Genomic DNA, 19,194 nt, shown 5'->3' with positions numbered 1-19,194 from the left:
AAGTTGCTACATACTATATAGATATGTAACATGATTTATTTTTTTCTTTTTATTGACTAGGCCATTTCTAATATTTTGTTCTTTATTTTACAACACTTCTGGCTTCTGCTTCTTTCTCTTTGGACTCATTGAAGCAGAACTCTTGGAGTGGTGGGGGTTTCTCTGCCTGATCATTTTGCAGGTGGCTTGTGTTGCTTTGTGCCCCCACAAGCAGCATCTGAGGCTGGGGTCCCACTGCACTGCCCCCACCCTGTGTCCTCAGTTGTCCAGCTCCACTAATCTGACAGGCAGGTCCTGGCGTCATGTGCTCCTAACTGCGCCTGTGGTTTCTCCTGTTTGTTTCTCGCTTGCTGACGGGTCACGTGCCTTTCCTGCTCACATCCACACTTTACTTCAGATTATGTTTGAATGTTTTTAAAAATAAACTTGTAGGAGTGCCTTACATACTAAGGATAGCAGCCTTTGTCATATGTGTTCCAAATATATTTTCAGTTTATCTTTTTTGCCTGTGTTGCATTTTGATTTACAGAAGCTTTTAAAAATTATGCTGCCAAATCTGTTTTTCTGTGTGTTTAACATTGCTTTTGTGTTTGGTAGATGTTTTCTTTTGGGTTGTTTTGATGTTTTATTTTGAATTTATTTTTAAACTACTTAACTCTTTAATCCATCTGGAATCTATTTTGGTGTAAACTGTGAGCTGAGGTACTGTCTTACATTGTTTTCTAAATCATTCATTGGTTTCTGGGCACATTGGATGATGGACGTGTGCTGAGGAGATGAGTGAAGGTGCTCTTGGAGCAGCACCTCTGAGGATGCCGCCACTTCCCGTGGTTGACAAGGGGCAGTGAGGGTGTGGGGAAACTCCATCCTGTATAGCAGAGGGACAGGGTAAGGGGCAGGGCCAGGCATGTCTGGGTGGCAGCCTTGTCAGCTTCCCATGTGACCTCAGGCCTGCTTCTCTCCATCGTGGAGCTCTGGTCCTAGTTTGGCTCTCACTGCTTGGCCAGATCCAAGAGGCTGGCAGTCCAAGATCAGGGCGCCAGCAGAGTCGGTTCTGGTGAGGGCCCTCTATGGGGCCTCATTCACAAGGGCACTAATCCCACTGTGAGGGCTCTGCCCTCATGACCCAGTCACTTCCCAAACACCCCCTCCTTGGGGCTTAGAGTTTCAACATGTGAATTTTGGGAGGATGCAGACATTCAGAGAATGGCAGAGCCCATTGGGTGCCAGTGTCACCCTTGCAGTTCTCAGGGTTCTCTTTGAAGGAAACAGGAAAACAAGACATGCTGTGCCCACTGTGTGAGGCACCTCCTGGTCCTTCCCACCTACTCCTCCAATAGCCCTGCCAGGCATACATTGCTCCCCCACTTTTGAGTGTATGGACAGACTTGGGGACACAAGAGATGAGAGACTTTCTCAAGGAAGGTCACACACTGATCAAGGCAGAATGGAGATTCAGACCTGGATCCCCTCCGTGGTCCCCAGTCTCCCCTGACTCTTCTGGGATGGTGTCTCCACATGTTTCTAACAGCCTCCCGTGCAGCCTCCTGCCCAGGGGCCTCCGTAGCACTCATGGGCCTGGTGGGGCAGCCTGGAGCCAGAAGGCCTGGCCTCCCCCATTCTTGCACACTCCTGGTTTTGTGTTCTCCAGGCCCAGTTCATTCCTTTCCGCTCTCCTCCTATCCTCCATGCATCCACAGGTCTTTATTATTTAAAGCCTGGGCCTGGCTGTATGCTGGGGGCTGAGTAGGAATGAGGGGTACCTAGGAGAGGAAGCAGCCTCCTACTTCTAGGACGCTGTGTCTCTTGGGCCTCAGCTGCCAGACTGGCTGTCTCTGTGCAATGAGGTTGGGCAGGATTCGTGGGCACAATTGAGTAACTTGATTTGCTGATTTAAGGGTCAGAGCTGTGAGAGACCGTGCCACATGTGCAGTGCTGAATTGGATTGTGGACTTCACCAGAAGCTGCACCAAAGGCTGCCTAGTGGGCTGAGCACTTGGGCCAAGCCTGCCCAGTGGATCCTTGCTGAGTCTCAAGGAAGCTGGCTTTCAGTCCCAGGGCCCATCCTGCCAGGGCACACCCTCCCCTCTGCCAGCCCTGCTTCCTCTTCCCTGGAGAGACTTAGGGACATGCCTGTGGTCTCCCTGACCACCATGTGCTGTGGGGGTCCTCATCTGCCACCTGCCCTGCTCCACAGGCACTTTTCAGCTGCTGTATGGGCCCCAGAGTAGGCCAAGCCCTGGGTGCACATCCCTGTCCTCCCGGGCAAAGCTTAATTCTTCTTTTCTGCCTGTGTGGCTTTCTCTGCTGCCTGCAGCCAGTGTTCCATCTTGTGTCTCCTTGGATGGTCTGTCTTTAGGTTTCAGGCCACTCAGTTTCCCTGAGACCTCAGTGCTCTGATAAGTCCAAGAAATTGATGATTTTATAGTTTGTAGCTTTTTTCTTTTGTGGTTTTTTTTTTCCTATTTTTTGGTGGCTGGCCTGTACTTGTAGCTTTTTCTTATAGGTACATTAGGACCACACTCTTTCTAGCTTCCCACATCGTAGGCAGAAGAGGACTCTCTTGGTGTCACTTTAAATTGCATTTCTGTAATTATGAGTGAGCTCGAACGTCTTTTCATATGTTTAAGCACCAGTTTTATATTGTGTGTGAGAGCAAATTTTCTGGGTTTTTTTTTTTTTCTATTTACCTGCAGTTTTACTGAGCTCTCTGTATATTAGGGATTGGTATGAGTCAAATGTGTTCCCCAAATTTCAGATATTGGAAACTTGTTCCCTGCTGTGACAGTGCTAAGAAGGTAGGAGATTTGATTATGGTATTTGAAAGGTGAGGCCATTGACCAGTGTTTGAATTGTGCGGCCCTTGGGAATGGATTAACCCATTCGTGGTGTGGCAGGTTGATGGCAATGAGTTAGCATTGGTGTGGACTGGAGGCTTTATAAGGGGAACACATAGGACAGCTCTTGATCTTGCCCTTCTTGCTGTGTGATACCGTTTGCCACAGGACCCTGTAGAGACTTCCCACCCAGAAGAAGGCCCTCACCACCCGCGCCCCCTGGACCATGGACTACCTAGCCTCCAAAACTGTGAAAAATAAATTTTGTTCCTTCACAGACTACCCAGTCTCAGGTACTCTGTTTTAAGCAACAGAAAAAGGACTAATACAGGGATCTTATTAGCCTTTTATCTGTGACACATGTTGCAAATATTTTCTCTCAGCTGATCAGTTGTCCTTTTACTTTGCTTGTGGTGTTTTTGGTCATGCACATTTTGGTTTGTTTTTTAAGTGTCTTCACATGTGTCTGTCTTTCCTTTCATAGCATCTTGATTTTGAGCCCTACCTAGGATCCTTTTCCCTACACACAGGTTAAAAAGGAATTCACTTAAAAAAATTATTTTGCACATACCTTTATTATTTTATCTTTTACATTAATAGCTATGATCCATTTGGAGTATATTCCTTTTATTATGTGGGGCATGTACCATTTTTTCCCCCAAATGGCTAACCAGATGTCCCAGCACCATTTAGTAAGATGTACTTCTTTGATTTATAATGCTGCATTCATCATAAGCTAAATTTCTGCATGTACATGGGTTTATTTTTAGGCTTTCTTTCTTATTCCATTGGGTTATTTATGTTTTCAATCAAAGTATCTTATAGAGACTTTCTAGCATTTTTCATAATAGCTCTGTTGTGATATAATTCACATACCCTAAAGTTCACTTATTTGAAGTATACAATTCAGTGGTTTTCAGTCTATTCAGAGTTGTACATCCATCACCACTGGCAAATTCCAGAACATTTTCATCAACCTAAAAGGAAACCCCATATGCATTAGCAGACACTTCCTATTCCCTTCCCCCGACTCCCTGGCCACCACCTGTCCTTCTGTTTCTGTGGTTTTGTATATTCTGGACAATTCATATCAGTGGAATCACATACATTGTGTGTGGTCTTTCAAGTCTGGCTTCTTTAACTAACAATGTCAGGATTCACCCATATTTTCCCATGTATCAGTACTTTCTTCACCAGGATTTTTTAAAGTCCACTAGTACTAGTGCTTTTTATTTGTTTATTTGTTGAGTGTTTTCCCAGATGTACTCTTCTGTTTGTTTTCCCATATGAACTTCCCCATCAACTTGTCTAGCTCCATAAAAATACTTGTTGGTATTTTATTGAGATGGGAGAACTGACATCTTTGTAATATAGAGTTGTCCTATCCAAGAACAGCAGATGTCTACTTGAAAAGTTTTTCTTTTGTTAACTGTAAAACACTTTCTGGAATGTTTCAAAGTTCCCACTTAGAGATTTTCCCATTTCGTGTTAAATGTATTCCTATGTGTACTGTCTTCCTTGTTGCTAATGTAAATGGTGTTTTCTCTTCCATTATATCTTCTGTTTATTTGTGTATACGAAGGCTATTAATTTCTGTGTGTATGCCTGAGTTGGAAACCCTTCTTTACCAGTTACCAGCTGTGTGATCTTGGGCAGGTTACGTCACCTCTTGTGCCTCAGATTCCTCATCTGCAAAGTAAGATAATAGTGGCCCCACCTTACAGGGCAGTTGTGAGGATGAGCCTTGAGCTTATTAGTAAAGAACTTAAGTTTATTTACTGATAAGTAAAAACACTTACTAATCACTAAGTGTTATGGAAGTGTCAGGTCTTATCCTGTTACTTTCTAAAGTTTTCTTCTCTGGTTTCTGTTTCCTCCAGTTGTGTTTTCCTCATGTGTCTTGGGCCTTCTTTCCTGTCAGATTTCCCTGATGAGGTTCTGGCATGTATGGTGAGCCAACACTCCTGGACCTCCCTCTCATATGTCCCCTGACCCTCAGTAGGGGCCACTGTGCTCCCTGAGCACCACCCATGTTTCAGGGCCCACTGTCCTGCAAGCCAGCAGACATCCTGGGTCTTCTTTCTTCCACTGAGACCTAGTTTCCTCCCCCACAACCTCCCACCCCCAAAGCATCAGGAAACTGGAGGGAGGCCCAGTGGTGACTCTGGGCAGGTGCCCAGGATGTGAGGTCTGAGGGACCCATGGAAAATGTGGTCTGAGGACCCCTGGGGGGTCCCTGAGTTCCTTTCAGGGGTCCGCAAGGTCTTCCTTCTGCCAACTACATGCCTGTGTGGGCCGGATTTCTTCATATGCCCAGAACAGTGTGCTGCAGCAGCTCCCACCAGAGCAGGAGGAGAAGCAGCCATCCCTAGAGTCTGCCTGGAGACCAACATGAGTGTGAGGCAGTGCCACTGTCCACGCTGAGCTGTGTTTTTTAGAAAACAGTTACTTTAAATAAAAATGTTATTTATGTCAACAGTAATGGATTTATTCATATTTCAAAATGTGTTAATAAATATTTTTTACAAAGCCTCTGTTTTAGTTGTGAGGGGAGTACTTATTGGTAGATGTCATCCACATAAACCAAAGCTCATCTGGGCCAGTCCTGATCTGTGATCATTCATTAATCCAAAATTAAATTGTCTGATTTCTGTCAATTTATATATTTGTAGATGCATCTTCAGTGGGGTGTTTGTTGCCTCTTTTTGAGGCATAAAGGACTATTCTCCTTTAGAGAGCCTTGGTTCCCCCCACCCCCCTTTCCAGCTAATGTGCATTGGGTTCTGGTGAGGAGAATCTAGGATCAACTCACACTAGTTCTCTCCTTAATTCACTCCATTTTCCTTCTCTTTCAGTTCTGCTGCTACGGATTCATATGCATTTCAACAGCAACAAAATACGAATAAATCTTGGGTGAGTTGTTTATTGATTCTTTGTTCTGTTTTATATTGTATCTTATGAGCTTCATGCGGTCGATGAATTAAAATAGAAAAGTATAAGTAAAACTTATACTTTGAAGGAAATGTAGGTATGTAAGATAAAGTGGGCATGTAGCTTCAGCAGTTTAAGAACTGAGTTGTCCAAGTTGAATGCAAATTTGTCTCTGGTCTTTCTGATGTTGTGACAAAATGGCAGTTTGATTTGTTTTGTGATTGGAATGGAATCTGAGAGGACAGTATGCTAAATTTTTTATGGGAGATCAAGACTTGCTGATACCAAAGTCTGACAGACCATCTTCATTGATCACATAGATGATGTAGTAGAAAGGGTTTCTTTTGTTTGTTTGTTTGTTTTTTAACACCAATTTGTAAACAAACAGTTATATGCAGTGCAGTTACCTAGGGCTAAAGCACAACTCTGTTAATAAGGTTTTTCTGGAATTTATAAAACAGTGTAAAATAGTGTGGTCCCAGACAGCTTTTAGAAGGCTTTACTTGATTCATGGATTAAACCTGGACCATGTGGAGGCTTGAGTTGATTCTCTTCAGTAACTCTTCATACATTTCGCTCAGTTGATTCATACATGCAGGTGTGCAGCACAGAACATGATCTTCTCCTGGAATTTGTTACTTTCTATCATGCTTTCTTTTTTTCCTCTGAATTCTTCTGCTTTCTCTTTGTAACATAGTTCATCCCAGCATTCCATCCTAGACACTGTTCTTCTCACTCTGCAATTTGTCTTGTCTGATTTGATCTTCCATAGTCTGCACTCCTATTTCTCTCTAGTTTGTACCTTTTTTCCAGCCTTTTGACTATGGGTTGAAGTCCCTGTTGAATGCATATTTGTAGCTGTCAGAAATGTACATTAAGCCCTAAAATTCAAAACCAGTTTGCCTCAGTTTTTGACCACGTGCAAAATATACTTTGCCCCTTTCAAGAGCCGCAGAAATATTTTGCTAACATGGAACTGGCCAAAAGTTCAATTAAATCAGTTCCAGTGGCCTATCACCTGCCCCTCCCCATATGACCAGCACACAGTGAGGATGCTGGTATGAACATATGGGCAATTTCCTGCAGACAGGGCTGGTGGGAAGGGGAGGCACCTGCAGGCACTGGTCTCAGCAGTTAGTTATTTGTGTTGGGCATCTGCTCCCGTTCTTTGATTAGGGCCCAGTCCTGGTACCTGGGAGACAGCCTCATGCCTCTTCACTCTGCCCTCTGGGCTCTCTCCATTCTCTGTCAGTATTCTTTTTCCTTAAATGCCTGAGATTGCAGTTGACCAACTTGTTTTTGTCTATTTCTTGCTTATAGTAAGTTGGGGATCCAGTGGCCTCTTTTTTTATTTTCATCCAACTCTGGCCTTTTGATGCCAGAAGTGGTTCAGTGTAATCACTGCTTTAAAAAGTGTGTGCTTCCTGTGTTCTAAAATCCATTAGACCAAACCTACCCCCACACACTCTGAGGCAGGCCCTATGTCACTGGCCTCCTCATCTTTTCAAGCCTGCTGTGCCCTTAGACTCCCTGTTGTTTACCAGGCACTTTTTGTGTGCCACACTCTAAGGTCCTTGGAATGCTGAAAATGTTTTTTATCTTTTATATATTTCACAAAAAACCTTGGTTCAATTCTTGCCACAAAGCCATTTCCTACTTTGAATATATTTTGCGGGGAAAAAGTTGGGTTGAAAAATAGTTGTATTTCAGACCCAGCAAGAGTTGGCGTCTTTCTGTTTTCTTTAAGTTCTGTTTGAAAGTTGAGCATCTTTAGCTCATCTCTCTTCTCTCATTTTCTCTATGGCAGACATATGAGGCCAGGCAGCACTTTCCCCTTTCTTTCCAGAAATGTCCTTTGGCAGACCCCTGGGATGGTGAGATGCCCTTTCAGTTTTCCATGTTATGGGAGGCCTGGATTTCTGTGGTAAGACTCTGTTATTTAAAACATCCAACCTGATATCAAGGCCAAAAGAGGACCATGACATCATTCCCAAACCAATGGATACTGAGTCCAAAACTGAAACCCTAACCTGTGCCTAAACATTTAGGCACCTTCCCACTCATACCCTAACTGCTCCCAATCTAGACAGTGTTGTAATCAAAAACAGCGAATATAAGCACCCTGTGATATTGAGCAACAGAGCAGCTTCTCTGGGAGAAAGATGTGCATGCTAATGTTCTCTGTATTGTTCCAGTTTGGGCATATGTAATATAGAGAAAAATCTATATTAAATCAGTCTGCAGAAGAATTTTTTGGACAAGACCCTAAAAGCATCAGTGACAAAAGAAAAAATAAACAAATGTGATTACATCAAACTAAAAAGTTTCTGTGCAGCCAGGGTGACAACAGACAAATTTAAGAGACAACTTAGAGAACTGGAGAAAATATTTTTAAATTATACATCTGACAAAGTGTTTATATCCAGAATTTATAGGAAATTCAACTTAATAACAAAATAATAATAATAATTATCTAATTTTAAAAATGGACAAAGGACCCGAGCAGACATTTCTCAAAAGAAGACATGCAAATGACCAAGAGGCACATGAAAAAATGCTCAACATCACTAATAATCAGGAAAATTCAAATCAAAACCACAGTGAGATATCACCTCATCCCAGTTAGAATGACTAATATCAAAAAGACAAAAAAAAAATGCTGGTGATGATGTGGATAAAGGAAACTCTTATGCTATACATTGGTGGGAATGTAAATTAGTACAGCCATTTTATAAATATAATAAATTAAATATAGATCTACCATAAATTCCAGCAATCCCACTAATGGATGTATATTCAAAGGAAATGAACTCAGTGTTTTGAAGAGATATTTGTACTCCCATGTTGACTGCAGCACTGTTCATAGTAGCCAAAATATGAAATCAACCTAAATGCACATCAACAGATAAATGGATAAAGAAAGTGTGGTATATATACACAATAAAATAATTTTTAGACATGAAAAGTAAAATCCTGTTATTTGTGACAACATAGATGAGCTTGGGGTGCATTATGTTAAGTGAAATAAGCCAGACACAGAAAAAAAAAATCTGCATAATCTCACCTATATGTGAAATCTAAAAGAAAAAATATTTTATAGAAGTTGAGAGTAGAATAGTGGTTACCAGAATCTGGGGAGAATAAAGAAAAGGGGGAGGGATGTTGAGAGTTTGGTCAGCAGGTGCAATGTTGCAGTTATACAGGAGGAATAGAATTGTTACTCTGTTGCACAGTGGGTGACTATAGCTAACAATAATGCAGCATTGCATATTTCAAATATCAAGAAGAGGATTTTGACTATTCTCTCAAAAAAGATAAATGTTTAAGGTGACGGATATAATAATTACCGAAATTTGGTCATTACACAATGTGTTCATGTATCAAAATAGCACATTATACCCCATAAATATCTACAATTATTGTGTCAGTAAAAGTAAGGAAACCATTGGCAATATAAAGTCCTGATCAAGTGGTTATTTCATGTCAAGCAGGTGAAGTGTGTCTTTTAGGTTTCTGGTGAGTCTGTGACTAGATATGGAAACATCAAGAAATTTATGTATTGCTCTCTGGTTTTTCTTATTTTAGGCATAAAAATAACACAACTTAGTTATAAAAATAAAGGCCATCTAGAAGATCCATAATGTGCTTATATCATATTTTTTTAGATAATAATGTAAATAATTTAAGAATATTTTTAGGAAACCTGGGCTTACTGAGACTATTTTTTGTAAACGCTTAAGAGTGTTGATAACCCTGCTATACTTTGTTTCTATAGAAACAAGAGTGCCATCTGTCCTTCCAAGGACTTGGAGATTTTCATTAAAAATCTGATTAATCCACCAATCTTCATTTGTTATGCTAACAAATTTGTTGTAATGACCAGTTATATACTTTAATTAAAAGTTTTTTTTCTTTCGGAATATGTTTAACATTTAATAGATTACATAAAATAATGCCCCTGCTGTCTGATAGTTAGCAATCCTGTTATAGTAACAAAATTAGAAAGAGAAAAGAATCGTTTTTAAAATTAGTGGAATCCGATCAAAGATAACACTAAGTAAATTAAAATTCAAGCACGGTTTTTAAAATGAAAATTGACAAACTAATGGTAAAATTTGTATGACATGCAAAAGGCCAAGAAAAGCCAAGACATTTTTAAAGAAGAACTAAATAAGAGAAACTGCTCTCTATATACAAAAACTCAACATAAATCTACATGAATTAAGGCAGTAATATTGTAACAAGTATAAAAAATAGACCCATGAAAAAGAGCAGAACCCCTAACAGACCCATACATGTGGATACATAAGCTATTACAAAGAAATACTATAGATTACTAATAGAAATACATTTAAAAGTTAATAGTGCTAGATCATTTGGATAAATGCATGTAAAAAAATGTTAAAATATATTTTATACTACCCACAAAAATCTGTTCCAGAAAGAATGTGGCTTTAAATATAAATGTTGAAAAATAAACTTTGAAAAGATAGATTATTTTCATCACTCTGCGTGGAGATAGAAATTTTAAGCCGACCACATAAGCAATAGCTGTAAAAAGAGAGATTGATAAATTGGACTGCATTCAAGTTAAATATTTCTTGGTGCTTTCCGTTTCTTGGACTTCCTGTGTTCAGTAAAGCTAATCTGCAGGAATAAAGGAGGTTGCCTCCCAACTTCACAGTGACTAGAAAGTGCAGGTGTGAGTGTAGGAGGACAGCCAGCAGCACTCCTGGGGGGTGGGCAGTGCAGACCTGTCTATTCTGGTTCCAGGATGGCCTCCACCTCTGATGAGAAAGTGAGTCCTCCCTGATTCAGTGATTCAGATATGACTTTGTAGGATGGTCCTGACACACCAGATTGAGGACTGTTTAATAGTGTATCAAAAATGGCACATTAGCGGTACACCAGCCTGTACCTGAGTCTGAAAGCCAGTGCCCTGGGGAAGAGGAACAGTATTAATAAATGAATGTCACCACTTTAAAATCAGTTGGTATTGGTTAGAAAAGGGGACCACAGATGTGGCAGTTATAATTAGTGTTAAGGTTCACCTTAGTGTGCGTTGTAACAAAGTGGTGGTTGGTGGGTGTCACAGAAACAGAATATCTGTCAGTTGCTAAACAGCATTTTCTCTACTCCTGATTTTGTGAAATAAAACAATCCCATGAGTAGAATCAGCACAGGAGACTGAAATGTAGGTGGCAGCACACACCACCACAGGAGCCTGGACAGCCACATCTCTGTGAGATATCTTGAGAAGGTCAGTGTATTTTCCAACCCTCTGTGCTGCTGGAAATGGAGGTGATTTTTCTGCCTTCCATAAATGTACCTGCCCAACCCGGTAGGGAGCATAGAGAAAAATGCAGCCTGCATTCTGCTTCTAGTGCAAGTGCCCTGGCTCAGGCTGTGTCCTTTGTAGGAAAGATCACTGTTCCTTGTATGTTTGGAGGAGAAATTTTCCTAATTCACACAAAGGTGCTGTATGGTCTAGCCTGAGACCCTAAAACCACTGGAAAACAGGTGTGGAGGCCACCAGGAATCTCTTGGAACAATGGGTATACATTGGGAAATGTGAAATGGCTTTCTACTTGTTTTGAAGAAAGGGTGATTATCTTTACTTCTGTTTTGTTAAGGAGTGGGACAGACATGGCCTGTGGAAATGAGCTCACACATGGAAAATTTTGGACCCCAGATATTTCTACTCTGTGGTTTTCCAGGAATTAGGTAAGCTGTTTTCCCTTTGGTGGCTCCCGTTTATAACAAAGGCCAAGGCTCTTGTGCTTGTTGTGCTTGTACAGTTTACATGACAGTTATGAGCCTGGAGAGAGATTAGTTGATGACATTTCTTACAGCCACATCTTGGGGTCTCATCTCATACACATGGATTCACATCAAAGACCCAGCTGGGTGAATGTCTGTTTCTCAGCTCCATTAACACTGAGAGCTCAAGAGGCAGGTGGGTGATGAGATGATGCAGGATGATTTTCAGTGAAATGTTAGGAGAATTCTCTGTTCAATATTTACTGTGCCATAACTAGAGTAATTGTTTCCAGACATAAAAATATAACATGAATCTTATAAGGCTTGTAAAAGGATATTTGATAATTTAAAAAATTTGATAGGCTTGTAAAAGGATATTTATAATTTTCTGATGTATTTGAATTTGAATTGTATTTTTTTATTTTAATATTTTTAAAATTTAATTTGCTGTGTTCATTCACATTAAATTTCACCTAGTAAGACACAAATCTGAATGAATTCAGTATACTTATGTTTTTGTTCTTTTCAGTTTGAAAATACTTGAAAAAATTTCAAAACTTTTAGGAATACTTAAACTTATGACATCATAAAACATGAGATATTCCTAACATTATGCAGTAATGAATTTTTAACAGGTGGCTATAAAGATGGTTTTGTTTATTCCATTATAGTAATTGCTAATAAAGTAATTTTTTTCTGTTTACCATAAAATTATCTGTAAATATTCATAAGCTAATGACTAGCTTAGATGAATGTGAACTAAATAATTAAGTATGAGTTCAAATATTTTCTTAAATCCAGATTTAGTATTTTAATTTTTCTAAATAAACTAAAACGTATAATTGATCAGAATATTAGGTTGAGTAAAATTTTTATAACAGTGAGTTAAAAATAATTTGCAATACTTGAAAAAATAATGTACATTTTCTAAAAAGTTTTGTAAGTTAAAATCACTGATGTCTTCTTCAAAAGTTTTGAGCTTTATTTGTCTATTAAAGCATATATTTTTAAAATAAGTGATAATTACATTTTGACTCAGTTACTGAGTCTTCACAAATTTTCTGTTAACGTTTTCTGAATTCAGTAGGGATAGAGTTTTCTCATACCTACACATCTTTGAAACAAAAGATAGAGAGGGTGGAATCAGGCCCACCTCACAACCTTGCCCTCATCCCTGAGAAGAAGTTCTGCAAACTGGCTTCCAGGGTAACAATACCCAGCTGAGCCGAAGTGTGTCCATGCCCTGGCTAAGAGACACAGCCCAGCCGTCATGCCCATGGCATACCCATCCCTGAGTCTTTGAGCCATTGCATGCCCATGCTTCTGAATGAGAAACAGCCCAGTTGAAGTGCCCATGCCAGGTCCACCCTTTGTCACAGAAGCAGTACAGTGACCCTGTCCCTGGTGTACCAGTGTCAGAGCCCCTGACACACCACACATGCAAACCCTCAGACTGAGAATCAGTCTAACAACCCCATTCCCAGTGAGCCACCCTGTGACAACTGACCAGAAGGGTGCTTGCACACACCTTCAACCTGAGAAACAACCCAGTGATTCCCAGTGCAATGAGGATCTTGAAGACATACCTAATGTGGCTTACAGTTAAAGAAGCTGAAGAGCCTACACTACTGCATCCACACAGAACAAAGTCAATGTACCCTTCACAGTCAACACCATAAGCCACATTTGAAAGTGAAAGTCTTTTCCCAAACTGCCTACTCTACAAAACTCAAAGAGACAGCTGTTCCACCAGATGCACAGATATCAATTCAGGGCAACTAGAAACATTAAAAAAAAAAAAATAGAAATATGATATACCAAAGAAACATAATAATGCCCCAGTAACTGATGCAAAAGGACATGTCAATAGGTAATTGCCAACTTGCCAGGAAAAAAAAAATTAACGATTTTAATGAAACTCACTCAGATACAAGTGAGTACAGACAAATAAAATCAGAAAAATAATCCATGACCTGAATGATAAATTTAGCAAAGAGATAAATATCATTTTAAAAAACCAAAAAGAAAACCTGGGACTGCAGAATTCACTGAATAAAATAAATATATCAGAGAATCTCAACAACGGACTAGATCAAGAAGAAAAAAATAATTTCTGATCTTGAAGACAGCTCATTAAAATAACCTGGAAAGACCTAAATAAATGAATAAATAAACAGAATGGAATAAACAGAGCCTGCAAGATCTTGGAGATACCAATAAGCAGGTATACTTATATCAGATAAAGCAGACTTTATATCAAAATCTGTACAAAGAGAAAAAGTAGGGCATTATATAAAAATAAAGGAATAAAAAAACACAAGAGGATATAACAGTTAAAGATATATATGCATTCAACAATACCAGAGCACCAGATGTATAAAGAAAATATCATCAGATTTAAAGGGAGAGATGGGCACCAAAACAGTAATAGATGGGGACTTTAATACACCACTCTCAGCACTGCACAAATCATCTGGACAGAAACTCAACAAAGAAACATCAGGTTTAAATGATACCATAGACCAGATGGGTATAACAGACATTGTAGAATTTTCCTCCAACAGGTACAGAATACACATTTTTTTATGAGCACAAGAAACATTCTCCAGAATTGACCATATGTTAGGCCACAAAACAAGTCTCAACAAGTTCAAAAAAATCAAAATCATAGCAAGTATTTTTTCTGACAACAATGAAATTTAACTAGAAATCATAAGAAGAGGAACTGTCAAAACTCTACAAATACATAGAAATTAAACAACATGCTCCTGAACAACCAATAAGAAATTAAAAAGAAAATTAAAGAATGTCTTGAAACAAATAAGAACAAAAACACAACATACTGAAATCTACGGAATACAGAAAAAGCAGTGTTAATAATAAAGTTTATAGCAGTAAACACCTATATCAAAAAAAAAAAATATTTTAAGACAACCTGATGGTTCAGTGCAAGAAAATGAAAAAGCAGGAACCAACCAACCCCAAACAAGTAGAAAAAAGAAATAATAAAAATCAGAGCAGCAGTAAATGAAATTGAGACTAAAAATACAACACAAAAGGTCAATCAAATGAAAAGGTGATGTTTTGAAAAGAAAACAAAATCAACAAACTATTGGCCAGACTAACCAGGAGAAAAGGAGAAAATATCCCCCAAAATAAAATCATAGATACAAAAGATGACATTAAAACTGATACTGCAGAAATACAAAGGATCATTGTAGACTGTTGTTAGCCACTATATACCAATAAATTCCAAAACCTAGAGAAAATGGATAAATTCTTGGACACATAGTGCCTACCAAGAAGAAATAGAAAATATGAGCAGACCAATAACAAGTAATGAGGTTGAATCAGTAACTAAAAGTCTGTCAACAAAGAAAAGCCCAGGACCAGATGGTTTCACTGCTGAACTCAACCAAAATTTAAAGAACCATTAGCACTACTGTTTCTCAGACCATTTAAAAAAAAATTGAAATGGACAGAATTTTTCCAAACTCATACTATGAGGCCAGAATTACCCTCATACAAAAGCCAGGCAATGACACACACACATAAGAAAACTGCAGGCCAATATCCCTGATGAACATAGCCGCAAAAAATCCTTAATAAAATACTAGCAAACTAAATCCAACAGTGCATCAAAAAGATGTACCATAATCGTGTGGATTTATCCCAGAGATGTAAGAATGGCTCAACATATGCAAGTCAGTAAAAATGATATGCCACATCAATAGAATAAATGGAAAAAAAATGACCATCTCAATAGATGCAGAAAGCACATTCAGTAGGATTCAACATCTTCTCATGATAAAAAGCAGATTAGGTATAGAAGGAAATTATCTCAACACTATAAAGGTCATGTATGACATACCCACAGCTAACATCACACTGAATGGGAAAAATCTAGAACAAGGCAAGGATGCCACTCTCAGTAGTTTTATTCAACACAGTAGTGGAAGTTCTAGCCAGAGCACTTAGGCAAGAGAAAGGAATGAAGGTCATCTTAATTGGAAAGGAGGAAGTCAAATTGTCCTGGGTTGCAGATGACATAATTTTATGTAGAGAGAAACTTTAAAAAAACTCTATTTAAAAAAAAATCCTAGACATAAGCAAATTAAGTAAAGTTGCAAAATACAAAATCAACGTACAAAAATTAGTAGCATTTCTATACACCAACAGCAAACTAGCAGAAAAAGAAATCAAGAAAGCAACCCCATTTACAAAAAACACAAAAATGCTTAGGAATGAATTTAACCAAAGAGGTGAAAGATCTCTACAGTGAAAAGTATAAAGAAATTAAAGATGACCAGAAAGATGGAAAGACATCCTATGAACATGGAATGGAGGAATCAGTATTATCAAAATTGACCAATAGATTCAATGCATTCCCCATCAAATAACCAATGAAATACTTCAGAGAAATAGAAACAACAATCCAAAAATTTATTTGGAAACACAAAAAACCCCACATGGCCAAACAATTCTGAGAAAAGATAATACAGTGGGAGGAATCAGTCACCTTGACTTCAAAATATAGAACAAAACTATAGTAATCAAAACAGCATGGTACTTGCACAAAAACAGACACACACACCAATGGAACAAAATATGGAATACAGAAATAAATTCATGTACCTAAAACCAACTTTTTTTGGACAAAGGAACCAAGAACATATATTGGGGAAAAGACAGTGTCTTAAAAAAGTGCTTGGAAAACTGGAGAGTCATGCTCAGAAGAATAAATCTGGAATCCTATCTCTCACCATATACAAAAGACAACTCAAAATGGATTAAAGACTTCGACTTAACACTGGAAACTATAAGACTATTAAACACAGGGGAAATGGTTCAGGATGTAGGACTGAGCAAATTTTTATGAATAACATCTCAAAAGCACAAACAACAAAAGTAAAAATAAATGGGATTATATCCAACTAAAAAGCTTCTGCTCAGCAAAGGAAACAACAGCATGAAGAGACAATCTGCAAAAAGGGAGAAAATATCTGTAAACTAGTCATCTGATGGGATAAATATCCAGAATATACAAAAAACTCAATAGTAAAATAATAATAATAATAATAATTCAATTTAAAAATGGGCAAATGAGCTTTATATACATTTCTCAAAAGAAGAAATACAAATGGCCAGCAGGTATATTTAAAAATAATAAATATCACTAATCATCAGAGAAATGCAAACAAAACCACAATGACATATCATCTGACCCCACTTAGAATGGTGATTATAAAAAAGACAGAAAAAAACAAATGCTTGTGAGGATGCAGAGAAAGAGGGACTCATACATTGTTGTAGGAAATGTAAATTAGTACAGTCATTATGGGAAACAGTATGGGGGTTTATTAAAAAAACTGTAAGTAGAACTACCTCATAATCCAGCAGTCCCACTACTTGATATATATCCAAAAGAAAGGAAATAAACATGTTGAAGAGATATCTGTACTCCCACATTTATTGTGGCCATATTCACAATAGCCAAGATTCAGAAACAACTTGTAAGTGTCCATCAACAGATAATTGGATAAAGAAAATTGTATAGTTTATACCACAATGCAGTACTACTCAGCCATAAAACAGAATGAAATCCAGCCATTTGCAGCAACATGGATGATCTTGGAGAAACTTATGTTAAGTGAAATAAGCCAGGCACAGAAAAAGAAATAGCTCATATTCTCACTCATGTGTAAACTAAGTGTTGCTCTTATACAAGTAGAGAGTAGAATGGTGGTTAGTCGAGACTGGTAAATGTAGTGGATGGGAGATAAGGACAGCATGGTCAATGGATACAAAATTATAGCTAGATAGGAAAGAGAGTAATATTTAGTATTCTATAGTACTGTAGGGACACTAGAGTTAACAATTTATTATATAATTTCAACTAAGTAATAGGATTTTGAATGTTCCCAACACAAAGACATGACATATGATTAAGGTGATAGATACCTTAATTACCCAAATGTGATCATTACACACTGTTCAAATGTACCCATATATCACATTGTACTCCACATATCTACATAATTATCTCAGTCAATTAAGAAAAAATAAATTTAAACAAGTTAAAGACAGAAGTATAAGCTACCAGTAACTTGGAAGAAAAATAATGGGAAGTTAATACTTACTGGGAGCAGAGTTTATGTTTTGGATTACAAAAGTTTTGGAAATGGATAGAAGTGATGGTTACCCAGCATTGTCAATGTAATTTACTCCACAGAATTGTATGTTTGAAAATGGTTAAAATGGAAAATCTTATTACACGTATATTTTTTACCACACCACAATTTTTTTTTTAATTAAAATTAAGTAAAACATTTACAAATTTGAATACTACTCTAATTTCATCTTTATGTGTTAATGTTGTACTGGGTGCAGATAACTTTATATCTAAGAAACTCTTCATTTTAACAAGCACTTCCTTGTGTGAGACTCTGCTGAGAGTATAGCTTAATTTTTATGTGAATATATATACATATTGTAATGATGAACAAGCTAACTGTACGGTCCGGCCCCGTGGCTCACTCCGGTGAGTGTGGTGCTGGTAGCGCCGAGGCCGCAGGTTCGGATCCTGTATGGGGATGGCCGGCCGAGTGCGCTCACTGGCTGAGCATGGTGCAGACGACACCAAGTCGAGGGTTGCGATTCCCTTACCAGTCAAAAACAAAAACAAAACAAAACAAAACATGGATGAATCTGGAGAAAATTCTGTTAAGTGAAATAAGCCAGACAAGGAAAGAGAAATACCTCGTTTTCACTTATAATTGTGTGCTAAGAAAGAAAAAGAAAAAAGACCTAAACAATTCCTTGAACTTTCAGAATACTAGAGGAGGTGTGGTGGGGGTGGGGGTTTGGGGAGGGATATGTTGGGTAAAGGGCATAAAGAAAAATCATGATTTGTAATAATAATATGCTTATAATAAATAATATTTTTAAAAAGGATAGAAAAGTATGATACCATGAAAACATTTATTACTTGACGTTATTAGAAGAGAAACGTTATCTAACTAGTATTTACATTCTGACATATATATGTTTTATGATTTTCATTGTTTCACAACACTCCCATACCCAAAATAGCTGTTTTCTATTTTCCCATATGAATATTTTACAGGGTTTGAAACATATGTAAAAAGTTCTGATTTTCAGAACTTTGTTTCAAAAGGCAGCTATAATACCATTGGCTAATTAAAAGACTAAATGACTGTGATTTTAAAAGTTCAAATTAATAGTAGTTTATATACACCCTGAAATATGTATTATTACTACTTTGCTTGTAATTTTATTATAAATATAACTCATGTCAGTCTAATTCAACTCTCCATGCTTAGTAAAGCACAGTTTGTTCAGAATCCTGCTGGTCTTTTACTAGACTTTTGTAATAAACATTAATCATCATTATTGTATGGCAGGGATATTTGATGCTAACATCAGATTTAGAATATTATCATTCAAAGGAGGTAATGAAAAAGTCACTGCTCTGAGATCTGTAAGGTGCCCATAGGCATGTAAAAACTGAAAGTGTCCATATGCCAGCATTAATCACATGACAGTGGGAGGAAGGGGACTGAGTACACATCACAACAGGAATGTTTTCCCCCCAGTTTATACCACCAGTTTTCTAAATAAAATAGATTTTAACATTTTAAAAAAC

The 19,194-nt window shown here is 38.0% G+C and overlaps 1 protein-coding gene across 6 annotated transcripts in view; it reads left to right on the top strand.

The window, feature by feature from the left end:
• The window catches only part of LOC134374780 (zinc finger protein 658B-like), a 61,381-nt gene that overhangs the window by 6,297 nt on the left and 35,890 nt on the right, over positions 1–19,194 (top strand). For 3 of the 6 annotated variants that reach the window (XM_063092753.1, XM_063092749.1, XM_063092756.1), the window contains exons 2-3: positions 5,693–5,750; positions 11,402–11,492. In XM_063092753.1, coding sequence (XP_062948823.1) covers positions 11,428–11,492 — 65 coding nt within the window. In that variant the 5' untranslated portion in view covers positions 5,693–5,750; positions 11,402–11,427. Of the gene's footprint in view, positions 1–5,692; positions 5,751–11,401; positions 11,493–11,625; positions 11,725–19,194 lie in introns of those variants that run through there. The other 3 variants (XM_063092751.1, XM_063092752.1, XM_063092754.1) reach the window with 3 other exon arrangements.

Source organism: Cynocephalus volans, chromosome 4, assembly GCF_027409185.1.
Source record: "Cynocephalus volans isolate mCynVol1 chromosome 4, mCynVol1.pri, whole genome shotgun sequence".
Taxonomy (NCBI): Eukaryota; Metazoa; Chordata; class Mammalia; order Dermoptera; family Cynocephalidae; genus Cynocephalus; species Cynocephalus volans.
The sequence above is the reverse complement of the archived record's forward strand: the minus strand, read 5'-3'. Positions and strand labels throughout refer to the sequence as shown.